This window comes from Aedes aegypti, chromosome 3, assembly GCF_002204515.2.
Source record: "Aedes aegypti strain LVP_AGWG chromosome 3, AaegL5.0 Primary Assembly, whole genome shotgun sequence".
NCBI lineage: Eukaryota > Metazoa > Arthropoda > Insecta > Diptera > Culicidae > Aedes > Aedes aegypti.
In genome coordinates, this window is record NC_035109.1 from 14,652,604 (window position 1) to 14,668,065 (window position 15,462).

Here is a 15,462-nt window from a genome sequence, read left to right on the forward strand (position 1 = left end):
CTCATCCAAGAGTTTCTACTTTGATTTTTTTTCAGTAAATCTTGTATCAACAAGACTTCTACAGGGATTCCTTCGCAAAGTCTTCTACGAATTCTCCCAAAAAGTGCTTCAGAAATTTTCCTACGAATTATGATAATAAATCTTCGAGCTGTTTAGTACCCTCCCCTTGGTTATGCGACCTTGCCGCGATGGGAGGGCATAATCCATTAGCCCATATGATGGAAACCAAAGGCGTAACCTGTAGTGGTGGTATCACATTTTGGCATTTTTTGCTTAAAGCCGCGTCATAATTCATATGGCATAGACGCAATAATATCTCGGATGTGATCCAACGGACATTCTGCGTCATTGATATAATTGATGCCCATTTCAAATAATTAATCTATTCGAAGTGGACATTAATACTATTGGTGACGTTCAGTTTGCCTTTTGCTAACCAGAATGATCCGTAGCCACTCTTACTATTAGCTAGCTAGATACATCGTTATCATATACGACGTAGGGAATACTTAGGAATTCTTAGGAAAATGACTAGTAGATTCACTGAGTAGAAATGAGTGGCGACAATCTTTTTTTAATATGGTTTTTACATTGCCATAATAAGAAATACCTCTTTTGTAACAGCGGTATAAATAATCTAATTCCAGCTTCATTTTCGCAAAATTTACAAGTAGAAAGTAGGCGTTGTGAAGCATTGCATTTGCCACCGAAAAGTGAATCTTGTAGGAGACTGTAATTGAAGCCTAAGGTAACTTTACTCTTCAATATTCACTATAAAAATGACTATGGAAAGTAAGACGCTGAGATCGATCATTAGGGTACACTTGCTAGTTTCGAAAAATTGTTGAACAGACAAGGAAAGCGACTTTTTTCTTTAAGGATATATGAACGTAATGACCAATAAATATTTTTAACAACAAAAAATGAAATTAACTAGAACTACTACTAAACAGCCTAATTTTGTTAAGACTTGACGACACTTGACATTTAAGACTCTAATCTTACGTAAAAGACAATAGTAATCAGAATATCACTTGAATGAAAAATTATTCAAAACCATTTCGACTAGACAGTATTAGTAATGCACTACTATTTCAAACAAATTCTACACTACTATTTCAAACAAATTCTAATGGAGCTGCTGATTTTCATAATGCTTCCTTTTCTCAGAAGCAAGGGAATATGGGTACTTTTCAAAAACTACCACGCCACAATACTAATAAAAAAACAGTGTTCATGTGGGCGCCATTGCCTAGTCCGTCTGAGTATTGGTCCTGGTAGAGGGGAAACTTGGCAAAAGCCAGACCGAGGGTTCAGCCTTGACAAGTTAAGCTGTCAGGCAGCTCCAACTGAATACCATACAAAAAAAAAAAATCTTCGAGCTGTTTAGTATAGGTATTCTACTAAACAGCTCGAAGATTTTTTTTTTGTATGGTATTGAGTTGGAGCTGCCTGACAGCTTAACTTGAGTCGAGTCTAGTACACGACACTGAAGATGGCCTTACAGTTGAGGTCGAAATACGCGTATCTGTCAAAGGATGGAATTAAATGGTATAGTACTAAATTCGGGTTTTTCATCTACTACGAATTATTTCGGACATCAAGAAACAATGAAAACATACCCATGGCATTCCTCTAAGAGATCTTCTAGGGATTACTCCAGTGAATTTTCCAGAAATTCTTATAAAATTTCATCCAGGATTTTTCACCGTATTCGTGCATGGGCTCCTCATGAAGTTCCTCCAAGAAATTCTCAGAAGATTTCTCTGTATTTCATCTAGGGACGGCTCCAGCATATTTTTTAACCGATTTCTTAAGTATTTGTCAAGTTATATATGATATGATTTTTTCATAAATTTAAATTATAATATCTACCAGAAAAAAAAGACTACAGCAATAATTATAGTAATTCCTCCTATTATATCTTTATTAAGCTCTGCTGAGATTTTTCCAGATTTTCTTTCCAGTAATTCCCCGCATTAAATCTTGCAATGCATTTTTCATGGCTCCGTTTGGCAATATCTTCAATAATCATTTTATAAATATTCATGGAAAATTCTTCCTCAAGTGTGCACATCCAGAAGTTCATTTTTAACTCCTTACAGCAGTTCATTAGGTTTTCCTCAACAAATTTTGTAAGATGATTTTAGGGTTTCCTTCAGTAATACTGCCCATTAACTTGTTCCATGTCTTTTATAAATCTCTAGAATTATTTCTGCAGTATTGTTAGAAAATTACTAGTGAAAATAATCAACATATTTCTTATGATTTCTCCCGAAATCATGAACACTTATTTTGGAGGAAATCATAAAAAGATTTGCTTTATGAATTCAGGATGCCTAGAAAAAAATCTAGAAAATGCTGGAAGAAAGGGACATTTCTGAATGAGAAATTCCTGTAGAGATTTCCTTATATAAATGATTAGTTGAGCACATAGATCTGAAATGAAAGATATAAATTAGAAAATATTAGAAAATTCAAGGAAAATATTTGGACGAATAACTAAACAACGATAGAGTATTTCTGGAGCAATTTGTGAAGAAATACCCAGAGAAGTATTTTAGGTAGAGCAATTTGTTGAGGGATTCTTGTTTGTATTTTTAAAGGAGTCCTGAACAAAAATCTTGGAAGAAAACCCTTTGGATATTTTGTCGGTAGGCTAATGACTTTCTTGACACATTTTTGGAGAATCTTTAGATGAATCACTGGAGTAATCTATGAAGGTATCCACAGAAGAACATTTTGGATGAATTTGTAGGGAATTACGTGAATGAATCTCTGGATGAATTCCTGTAGACATGTTCGAACAATTCCCGAATGAAGCTTTGGCAAGTGTCTGGCATTATTTCTGATGATGATGCTAGACAAATTCATGCAAAATACTTAGAGTAACATACATACGAAATCTCAGAGAATTTCTTCAGGAGTGCCTACGCCGATTTTCCAGTTAGTCCTCCAGCCATTTTTATATGGATTCCTTGAAAATTTCACAAGAATTGCTTCAATTATTATTCCCGACAATTTATCAAGAACTCTTCCAAGGATTCCAGAAATTACATTCCATTCCCATGTTATTGAAAAAATTCCTTCAGAAACTACTGCAGGATATTACCAAGAGATTTGATTTATTATTTTTTTTAATAATTACACTGCGGAACACGTTTTTGTCTCAAGCATGAAAATATCGCTATTTACTCAATTAAGAAGTGCTGAATCCATTGCCGTCTTCAAAAATATCATAGCACGTCTTGTTTTTGAGATATTGCCTGTTGAAAATGATTTTAGGGTTTCCTTCAGTAATACTGCCCATTAACTTGTTCCATGTCTTTTATAAATCTCTAGAATTATTTCTGCAGTATTGTTAGCAAATTACTAGTGAAAATAATCAACATATTTCTTATGATTTCTCCCGAAATCACGAACAAATATTTTGGAGGAAATCATAAAAAGATTTGCTTTATGAATTCAGAATGCCTAGAAAAACAATCTAGAAAATGCTGGAAGAAAGGGACATTTCTGAATGAGAAATTCCTGTAGAGATTTTCTTATATAAATGATTAGTTGAGCACATAGATCAGAAATGGAAGATATAAATTAGAAAATATTAGAAAATTCAGGGAAAATAGTTGGATGAATAACTAAACAACGATAGAGTATTTTTAGAGTAAATTTGTGACGAAATACCTAGAAAAGTATTTTTGGTAGAGCAATTTGTTGAGGGATTCTTGATTGTATTTTTAAAGGAGTCCTGAACAAAAATCTTGGAAGAAAACCCTTTGGATATTTTGTCGGAAGACTAATGACTTTCTTGGCACATTTTTGGAGAATTTTTAGATGAATCACTGGAGTAATTTATGGAGGTATCATCAGAAGAATATTTTGGATGAATTTGTATGGAAATACGTGAATGAATCTCTGGATGAATTCCTGTAGACATGTTCGAACAATTCCCGAATGAAGCTTTGACAAGTGCCTGGCATAATTTCTGATGATGTGCTAGACAAATTCATGCAAAATACTTAGAGTAACATACTTGTACATACGAAATCTCAGAGAATTTCTTCAGGAGTGCCTACGCCGATTTTCCAGTTAGTCCTCCAACCATTTTTATATGGATTCCTTTAAAATTTTCACAAGAATTGCTTCAATGATTATTCCCAACAATTTATCAAGAACTCTTCCAAGGATTCCAGAAATTACATTCCATTCCAGTACTACTACAGTATTTCATTCTGAAATCCTGTAGTTTTTTTTTATCAGATGTTTATCGTATAATCTTCATAGATCATAAAAAAGGTTTTTTTCGGTTAATTCTCAAATATCTTTAGGGAATTAGGCTCATGTTATTGAAAAAATCCTCCAGAAAATACTGCAGGATATTACCAAGAGATTTGATTTATTATTTTTTTAATAATTACACTGCGGAACACGTTTTTGTCTCAAGCATGAAAATACCGCTATTTACTCAATTAAGAAGGGCTAAATCCATTGCCGTTTTCAAAAATATCATAGCACGTCTTGTTTTTGAGATATTGCCTGTTGAAAATGCACAATTTGACTATATCAGTCAATTTGCATGCAAGTTTGTCAGCTTGTATGGCAATTTATTTGCTAAATTTGCCACATAATTCAAACTTTATACGTTAAACAACACTTATCATAAGAGTTCGTAATATTGTCGGTGCTTAAATAGTTATTTATGCAACAAGTTGCAAAATGATGATTTTTTCAGCACGAGTTGTACATTTATCTAACGAGGCTCGCCGAGTTGGATAAATACAACGAGTGCTGAAAAAATCGAGTTTTGCAACGAGTTGCATACAACATTTTTTGCTAGGTATTTTGAAAAATGCCGTTTCAGCTGGATGAACTCTAAAAGCACAAACAAACATTTCAACAGAACTCACATGGGCATACAGCCATGCGTAGTTTCAATTCAGTATTTTTCAATCACGTAGGCTGTGATAAGTACCCATGAATGTCACAAATTTTCACGCGCAAATCGGTGTCATGCAGATCTTCATTCCCTATGGACCAATGCACGAGTTCACTATTTTGACGTTTGAGCGGTGCCGAATTCACTCGTTGCTATGGTCATCAGAACCGCCAGCCTGTGTTGGTTGCAATCTGGTACCGACACAGGCTAGCGATTCTGATGATGTTCGGATCGTCCAGCGATTGTAGTCAGCTACTGTTTGTGCTGTCTTACCTGTTATTTCCTCCAATAGGGAATGAAAATCTACATGATACAGATGGGAGCGTGATGTCACGGATGTAGTCGAGTGAAGTGATTCGCCGTGTAAACCAAATGGAAAGTCACTTCACTCTATTCGAGAATTGTCACCTTGCTATACGACACCGACAATTCTCACCTCAACCCAAGATGCAATTGTGCTTATTCTGTGCAGTGCCGTAGCGTGCGGTTGGCCAGGTTGGCACCCGCCAAGGGCGCCAGCATTCAGAGGGCGCCAAAATCCGCAATGCACTTGACAAGATTTTGGAAGGGACATTTTCAACAAGACGTCAATTTCAAAAAAATAAATCGATCACATAACAGCGGAGAATTGAAAAATTAGATTTGGTGAACATTTTATGAAGTTTACTTTAAAATTGTTTATTTTCAAAATTTCGCATACGTTGTTTACACATAAATTTATTTTTTATTTGATTAAAGTTTCAAAATAAGAACGCACAAGATGTTTTATACATTGCGTTTATTTTACAAGCCCAAACTGACATTTGTTCGACAAATATGTTCACTGTGTTTCGAATGCAGAATAGAATACAGTGAACATAAGTATTTTCATGTAAACTTCGATGATTTTGAACGGAAAAAAAAATGCTTTTAAAAATATATTCTGAGTTCTGAGGTTTTTTTAAGTTTTGTGCAGAGTTTTTACATTATCTTTAGCAAGATTCACACTAAATATAGATAAGAATTGTTGCACAATGCTCAACACAATCTGTGATTTTTGGCAGCTCCTTCTCTTTGTAATGAAAGGTTTTTGCATGTAAATTTCCTGGTATACTATTGAGAGGTAGACTTGTATTTGAACTTTAAGCGCAGTCGGTTTTAAAGGAGCGTCCATGAAGAAACAAACAAAGCTATTGAACATACAACCCCTCTAATCATCCTAGTTATCACAGGAAATCCTGGACAATCTATGAAATTTAACACTTGGTGTCATTCTGACAGAACATCAGAATACTAATTTGAGTACCAGAATACTAATTTGAGTAGGTACTCCTGATTTCTGAGCAAAACAATGTAGAAATTCCTGTTGTCATTCGCATATTGACCTTTGTACTTGGTACTTGGTAGATTTACCTTAAGAAACTGGAACAGAATGTTTTGCACTAACTAAAAATCATTGGACTTACTTGACCAAACTTTCGTTTTTTGTTTGTTTTGAATTTTCATTCATTAAGCCATAACTATTTATAAAATAAAAAAAGAAGTTGGTAAATTTGTTTTAACCCTTCAGTCGTCGCGCGGTTTGCCACCATCAGAACCACCACGCTGATGCAGTGGACCATAAGCGAGGTTTTTTCACTACTGTTGTACAAAATACAACAGCGCGACGACTGAAGTGTTAAATATATGCTAGAAATAGTTGACACCCCTCATTTTGCTAAGATATTTTTTTGTTTAGTTGGACAAAAACTTTCGAACAAAAAACTATATCCAGAAGAATCTCGTTTTAATATCTGGAACATTTGCTGCAACAGTTCAGTATATTTTTACGTCAATATTTAAGCTTTGGATTGATACTCTGCAGGATTTCTGTGACGAGTTCATATTTAAGCAGGCTTGATAGAAACTCCTCTGCGTTGCAAAGAGGAGGAGATTTTACCGTTTTTCTGAGGAGAAAAAGATGAACTCAAAATTTTCAACACGGATTCTCAAGCGATTCGAGTGCAAAACAAAATGCGAGGATTTTTTTTTTGTGGTTCTCTCTCTCTCTTGTTGTGATGCTCACCATGCTACCCATATTTGCATGGATGACGTAACCACCAGCACTATCTTTGCTGCAATTTTGAACATTTCAACAATTTCGTTCGATCAAAGAATCTGTGCATATGCTTAAGATTGAAATTCAAAAATTGACTAGGGGAAACTGTTTGAATAATTTCTTACTTTTGTCCTCTGCAGACGCATACGTCGTTTTATCCGTCAGTTTGATGAACGATTATATGGATGAATTCACGTATATACCAGGTCACTGTCATAGTAATCTGGTTTACACGCTAAACTATTTGAATAAACACTCTACAAGCCGGATGTTTCTTCGGATTAGTTGTTATATGTGCTAATATCAATCCATTTTTCTCCTATAGTTCAAATATTGCAGAACAATTATGCGTTTTGCGGACATGCGCAACCAGTGTATTATTAGGTAAAGAATGTAAGGTACACCGGGGAAAGTGGGTGGGGCAAGATGAAATGCGAAGTTTTGAATATGATGCAAATATATTTTATCAGATTTTTCTTCCCCAAAAGCTTGTTCCATCTTTGCAGTCAAATTTCGCAACATTATAAAAATTCAATATGATACCTTGCCTTAAGTCGCTATAGAATTTCAAATAGAAGCCTTCTGGAATTTTTATGGAATGTTTGGCTTGTTTTATGAATAGAACAAATATAAGTTTTGATTTAATCTTTGACAAGGGGGCGCTCAAATGGGGGTTCGCCAAGGGCGCCATGATGCAACGCTACGGCTCTGATTCTGTGCGGTGAGGTACGATTCGCTCCCATTTGAACACTAGTCGCCTACCGTCACCCGAGGTGATAACGACTCGTCTAGACTCACAGAAAAAGCACAAATGGCATGAAGAGACTGGGTTATTCGGTTGACGCCTACCAAAACAGTACTGAAAAGTGCTACTTTTCAGCACCGAAAAGAGTGCTGAAAAGTAGCACTTTTCAGCACTGTTTTTTTTGTAGGAAAAGTAGGCCGTTATGTTGATCAACTTCTCAATGAAAAGTTGATTGATTTGCAACGGAATTGCAAAAAGTTATTTTTTGATGGTTTAGAAATGTATTGTATTTTGCCATATAAGACAAACGAAGAATTTTGTATTGATACTGAAAGCATGTTGAAAAAATAGGTTTAATCTAAATTTAAACATTCAATTTCAGCCAAATTATATCTAAAATGAAAGTTCAAGTCTTTTTATGCAGGCTTAGTGGACAAGATTACAAAACAATTTGATAAATCATGCTTTAAATTTTATGTAAACATAAAAAAAACTGTGTTTTCTACAACTTTGGCGACCTGTAGCTAAAAATTGTGACCTGCTGGATCATTTCTGAGAACGGCATCAGATTCAGCAACCCCAAATCTACTAGAGACACATAATTTGGTTCTTGAGACACGCAAAAATGTCGCTGTGTTATCTAAGCTTTTTATCTAGAAAATCCTCTAATACTTCCTCGTAAGTCCAGGAGTTCTTTTAAAATACTTAAATTACTATATCAGCAATTTCTACAGAAACTACTTTTAGATTTCCTCTAGAAAAATTTCCTGATTTTTTTAGGAAATTCTTCAATGATTTCCGAAAAAAAATTCCAGGAGACAACTATGAACGAATTCCCAGATAAATTATTTGTAGACTTTCTAGGAAAATTTCTCAAAGGATTACTGGAAGAATTCCTGAAAAAATCCTTGGAAGAATCACTGGAGTAATTTCTGGAGGTATGCTCAGAAAACCTCTGACGAACATGTCGGATGCATTTCTAGGGAAATCCTTGCATAAATCTCTAGATGGATTCCTGTAGATATGTTCGAACCATTCCCGAATGAATCTTTGGCAAGTGCCTGAAATAATGTCTGATGATGTTGCTAAACAAATTCATGAAAAACATTACTCTAAACACCTTTTGTACACACGAAATCCCCGTAAATCCCCATAGAATGCTTAGAAGTGTCCTCAGAGAATTTCTTTAGGAGTACTAACGCTGATTTTTCGGCCATTTTTATATAGAGACCTTCAAGATTACCACAGCAATTTCTCCAATGATTATTCCAGACAATTTATTAAAAAGACTTCCAAGTATTCCTGAAATTTTAAGCAGAAAGTTCTGAAGTACTACTCCAGTATTTCATTCTGGAATCGTGTAGTTTTTTTTAGACATTTATCGAGTAATTTCTCGAAAAAAAAACTTTCGAATCTCAAAAAGTTTTTTTTTTTTTCAGTTACTTCTCCGATCATTCCTCCTCAAATTGCTTTAGGGATTCCATCCCATGTTATTCAAGAAATTCTCCAGAAAATGCTGCAAGATGTTTATTACCACAAGGATTTGATTTTTTTTAAATAATTATCCAAGCTATGTATCTAGAAAATACTCCCAGACTCCCTCGTGAGCCCAGGAGTTCTTTTAAAGATCCTTACAGGACTTTTCAGAAATTTCTACAGAAGTTACACCAGAGATTACTTTTAGATTTCCTTTAGAAAAGTCTCCCGGGTTTTGAGGAACTCCTGAAGGAGTCTTAGGAGTAATTTCTGAGTGATTCTTGGTTGTAATCTCGAAGAAATCCTGTACGATAAGTTTCAAGGACATCCTCAGAAATCTCTGGAAGCTTCTTTGGAGAAATTACTGGTTGAATTCTAGATAACTGCCTCAATGAAATGGAAGAATCATTGGATGAAATCCTGGAGAACTAAAAGATTAATTGAGATATTTTTGAAAAAAAAAATATCTTCAGAGAGGAATTTATGGCTCAATCTTTGGAGAATTTTCTGGTTAAGAGGAAAATAACCATCATCGTTTTACTCAAAACCAGTTTTTTTGCTGCAATGTTTAAGAAAATCTATCATTGCATTACACTTGCTAAATGGATCGCAATGATAGATTTTTATGAGAATTTCTTTAAATTTGAACGAAAAAACTGTTTATTTTTTAATTTTTGATGATTGAATGATGGATTCTTGAGCCTTGTAGTAATTTTCAGGGTATCTTAAGTAACCTTTAGAACATATGGATATGATATCTCTAGATCCTTATGACTTGAAAGGATGGTGTCTTGGGAAAAGTTGTTAAATAGCTAAAGGAATTGAGCTACCGAATTTCGCCACCAGACACTGTTAGTATGCATGAACCTTCTGGTTTGCGGATATCTCAGGGTCCTGACCACTTACAAAGATGGCGTATTCGGCAAAGTTGCTCATGACCAGCCCTTAATCTAATGACCCTCTAACAACAATTGCAACAATATTACCTATTATTTATACGATAACTGCCACTACATCACGCATATATATCATGCAATTCGCCCCATTACTAAATACTCTTGTAGGTTGGCGTCCTAAATGGATATCTGTATGCCTTGGGAGGACATGATTGTCCGGCAAGTAATCCAGCAGTTTGCAGAACCGAAACAGTGGAACGATATGATCCTACGACTGATACTTGGACTCTGGTAAATTCTTGAATTCTGTTACGATTCTTCAGTTCCACGACTGATAATTTCTATTCGTTGTAGATCGCTTCGCTCAGTGTAGGACGCGATGCCATCGGTGTGAGTGTACTGGGTGATTGGCTTATCGCCGTTGGAGGCTACGATGGTAATCAGTATTTGAAAACGGTCGAGCAGTACGACACGGAAAGTAACGAATGGCAACAGATCGCCCCTGTCAATTATAGCCGTGCTGGTGCCTGCGTGGTGGCAATCCCCAACAATTTTACATCCACCGCGGGAACCACTGTAGTCGCAACTAGTGGCCCATCGGTGGCTTCGATAGCTGGAGCGTTGGTGTCATCTTCATCCTCGACGAACACTGCGGTTTAGTACAAGAGTTCCACTACGGCACTGATTGCTAGTGATGCTTCTCCATTCCTAAGGGCGTCCCTCATTCAACGGACGTTTCAAATAATACAGCATCTCGCGTGTTCGTGTGTTTACTACTATCCATTTTACTGCTAAGTATTGTTAGAGTCTAATCAAAGAACGAAGTTGCAAAGGGCGCAACTGAAAGGATACCATCCATTAAGCAAGTCATCTGAAACGTTTACACCTGCGAATATGAAATCAAACGAAACGATATATTTTTCATAAAGTAGCTATAACCCCGTCATATACAAGCAGGCACACATTGTCCTATAGAAAACAAATGGAAACCGCACAATCACCTCTTCTGTCCGTAATAGCATGCACAAGAACTACAATCTAACACTATTATAGAATGAAACTCGTTTTACTGAACAAAGCGCTCTAATCGAATGCTGCTGCATACAGTGTTTAAGTGTAAGATATAGCTCAATATGCCTTGAGATGTAGACAACTCTCGAATCGAGATCCGTGATGCTTCGGGTATTCACGAATCTCCTCTAGACACAGCGAAGAACCGTAACCATCTTGCTTTTCTGCTCATGTGTTCGTCCTTATGTTATTCTCTCGTTTCATTTCTTCTTACAGAACAGAGGAGCGGGTTCCTCTCGTAGCGGTAACTATTACTATAGGCGTCAATTTAGGATCTTTGATTATTACGTTTAGAACGCAAGGCTGCCCATCCAAGTGAAGATATATGTATCGAACTATTCCTACGTTATACAAGATAATGCGATAGATTAGGACAAACCCCCAAATCGAATCCTACCCACATTGCAATGAAGACGATTTTCTTTCCTGTGATGATTTTATTCTATTATATTTTAGAAAATAGTTTCATTTATCCACATTTATACAGCTTTCCAGTGTAACGCGAAGCATAGCAAGCCAACCCTCGCGATTTGCGATCCCCGCCGGATGCTGCGCGTCATTCTGCCTGTCCCCGGTCCCTCCCACTTCTGAGATTAGTTAGCAAGTTCGATGATGTGATTGATGGTCATTCGCCCATGCCCAAAGATTTGTAGCCAAAATAAGACAACACAAGGGAGACAGGAAACTAAAAAACCGCGGATCCGGTGGGAGATCGCGGCGAGATTTTAGTTACTTTATCTGTGATCGGCTAAATCAATTAAATTTAAAATGAACGAAGTAGCAGGGAATCTAGGTACTTTTGATCGATTTGATTTTCTCTCAATGTATACTCCTGCGTGGCTGTTAGGTTAAGTATTATGTGAGTTGTGAGCAAATTCAGGAGCAGAACCCGGTTAGAACAGGGGAAGGGCCCAGTATGTGACAAAACTTTCGGTTTATTAAATGATTTTTTTTAAGTAGAAAGCAAGCGAGTATACAAGCTTGTTCAATAGAAGTTTAACGAACGAAAGACGAGTGTAGCATACGCTTGAAGACAGTGAATAAAGGCACCCTTGTAAAAAGGCAAATCTGATGTCAGGCTATAGCACAAGAGAAAATGGTACTAATTTTTATACTATTTATACTCAATACTATTACACTGATGATCAATTAATAAAATGTATTTTAGTACTAAACAAATGGCTTTCCAATCATTATGTGTAAATCCTAGGTACCTATACAGTATTTTATGTCGTACTATTTTTAACTGTTTATTTCACCACAACATTTATTTATTGCCTTCATCGAACTTCAAAGTCTTAATGAAGTGTGATGATGGAAAGCCTCCTTGAATGAGCTAATGCGCATTTTATTGAGATCAAAAAAGGCGTAAAAACTAAACAAACAAACTAAACTTCTTCTTCTTCTTCTTGGTATTACAATGAATGAAATCAAATCAAAAAGTGCACGAGGAACTAGATTACAATATTACATTTACACATTCAAAAAGAAACAACGATCCTCATATCGTGGCAGGTTTAGTGGGTCGCGCCATGAAAGATCACGTAAGACATATCGTACAAATTTTTTTTGAATCGCTTCAATTCTCGCAATCCATGTACCGTTTTGATTCATATTACGGCAGGGTGTCTACTACCTGAAAAAACCTGGAAAACCTGGAATTATCAGGGAATTTTATTCAACCTGGAAAAAACCTGGAATTCTCAGGGAATTTGAATTACAATCAGGGAAAATATTTTGAGGCAGTAATTCATGGTAGAATATGTTCACTGCAAAGGGTTTTTGCGCCAAAATCCAGAGATTACCATTACTTTCCAGAATACTCAATTAAAAAAAAATTCGGCTGCGCAGTATAGGATTCACATATCTAGGGCTGGGGCAGGTTTCTTTTTAGAGACTTGGTCTCTATTTTCTTTCAAATCTCTAATAAGTCTCTATTTATGATGAAAGATCTCTATTTTAACCAATATGGTCTCTGAAGGATCTCTTTTCCCTATCTTACTTGTAGTAAATTCTGATGCAAAATTCTATGAGGCCTCGAGAAACTTTCCGAGCCTGTTACAAGGCTATCCAACTAATTCTTTCAGAAATTTTTTACATTACTTTAATTTTTTTTGTCCAATGACTATTCTAGGACTTCCTCGAGGTTTTTTTTCACTAATTCTTTAACCGAATTTTCCAGCTGTAATTCTATCAGATCATCCAAAGATTCCCACAGAATATCTTCAAAGAAGCCCGCAAAGGTTAATTCATAAGCTTTCAGGGATTTTTTTTAAAGAATTTCTCCGTCATTATGTTCACGTTCACTCCAAAGAATTGTTACAAAAATTCCTCGAGTAATTAATCTGTAAATCTATTAGGAACATTTCATATTCGACCAGTGTTTCGTGGTTCAGTTTCTCTATTATTTATTTTTGGAATTTCCTCTGCATTTCATCCAAGGATTACAATTGTTCCAAACATTCGTCAATGAATCTAATAAAAAATAACCATAGAATTCTCAAAAGTTCATCTAAGATTCCACGTTAGTTACTACTACAGCTATTTTTCCAAGAAATTCCGATAATTCCTACACGATTTCGGAGTTGCTTCACAGAGATATTGATTTGTTTTTCTTTTTTTCAATAATCTTAGCAATTACTTTTAAGTTTTGTCAAGAGTTTCCCTAAAAATCCTCATTTATCAAGAAGGACTTTAGAACTTACACAAGTTTTTTTAGAGGTTACTCTAATTTTTGCTTTGGAAATTCGACACGAAAAACTCTTGGAAGAATGCTTCTGTGAAAAATTCTGTGAAAACTTTATTGAGAAATCTCTTAAATTTACTGAAGGAGTTACTGTTACTGGAATTTCCAAAGAAATCTTGGAAACTATCTCTGGAGTAATTTCTCAAGATATTCTTAGAGTAATTCCTAGTCAAAATCTTGAATAAATTGTGAAGAACAATTATGTAGAAAATCCTGAGAAATCCCTGAAGGCATATCAGGTTGAATATTGCAACATGTTTAAAATGGGAGCCTTTGACGATGTTCTAGGAAACCGATGGGAAAATTACCGAAAAAAAAACCTTGAGGATTAGGAATTTTCTTGAAAAATATCTGAAATTATATATGAAGTAATTTCTGATGGAAACTTCGAGGTAATTTCTGTGGTTATTTTTGGAAAAATTAGGTTGTTATTTAAGATATCCAAAATAAAATCCTTTGAGAAATTCCTTAGGAAAATTCTTGAAGTGGTTTTATGGGAAACAATCACTAAATGAAATCCTGGAGAAAAGTTCAAATCTCTTAAATTAAAATATCTATCCATTTATCTAATTTGAAGAAATCTTCAGAGTTATATCTGGATCTTTGGGAAAATATCTGAGATTATTTCTGATGAAATTCCTTGAGAAAATCATTGAAAATGCAGTAATACAAACACTATTATTTTTCGTAACGTCTCGGGCAAGTTCAAACAAAAAAAAAATATTCTCAGAGAAATGTCAAGTCTGATTCCATAAAGAATCAAACTCTTTTCTCCTGGTTCCTGTTAGGTTTCGATTTGTTTTCGAATACTGTTTGGTCTCTTTTCTAAGAGGTTTCTGAATTTGCTATTTTCAAACCACTCAGTCCCTACCAGCCATGCTTCATAAACAATTTCTATTTTTTTTTGTAAAATATTCAGTTTCTGAAAAACCGATTCCGGATAAGTAATCTGGAATTTGAACAACTTTGAATTATTTTTTTACAATCATGATTCATTCAGAGCTCTTGAAAGTTTTCGAATGAAATGCAAACAATTAATCATTTACCTAAATTACCACATTTGTAAATGTTAGACAGGTCGGATTAGATTAAACGGGAACTTTATTATCCGTGTTCTAAGCAAGATGATCGACAGAACTTATACAAACAAAATAAAAAACACCATAATTATTAAATACAATTCATATGAATATTTGAATTAGGCTGTAATATTGTAAGCACATCGCTTTAAAATGTCTAGAAGAGTGAATACACTTTAAAACACTTTTTAAAATTGTCATCAATTTGTTGTGGTCATATCAAATTAGAGTATTTCTTGAACCTGGAACTAATTTATAAAACCTGGAAAAAACCTGGAAATATCAGGGAATTTCGTTTCGGTAAACGAGTAGACACCCTGTACGGACACTTAAGGACTCAGGGAAGTGTAACCCAGCATAGAGCATACAAAATAAATCATTCTGTATGGTTCCTTAGCACTATCGAGCGTCGGAAGCCCTGTACTTTCGAACGGTG

The 15,462-nt window shown here is 35.2% G+C and overlaps 1 protein-coding gene across 3 annotated transcripts in view; it reads left to right on the plus strand.

The window, feature by feature from the left end:
* LOC5570137 (kelch-like protein 5) overlaps positions 1-12,268 on the plus strand; it is a 38,316-nt gene extending 26,048 nt beyond the window's left edge. Inside the window, exons 8-10 of one of the 3 annotated variants that reach the window (XR_002501438.1) lie at positions 10,299-10,421; positions 10,485-11,246; positions 11,418-12,238. Coding sequence is in view for 1 of the 3 variants with exons in the window: in XM_001653069.2 (XP_001653119.2) it covers positions 10,299-10,421; positions 10,485-10,784; positions 11,418-11,495 (501 nt within the window). In the remaining 2 variants the exon portion in view is untranslated. Of the gene's footprint in view, positions 1-10,298; positions 10,422-10,484; positions 11,247-11,417 lie in introns of all 3 variants that reach the window. The other 2 variants (XR_002501439.1, XM_001653069.2) reach the window with 2 other exon arrangements.
* The last annotated feature ends 3,194 nt before the right edge of the window (positions 12,269-15,462 follow it).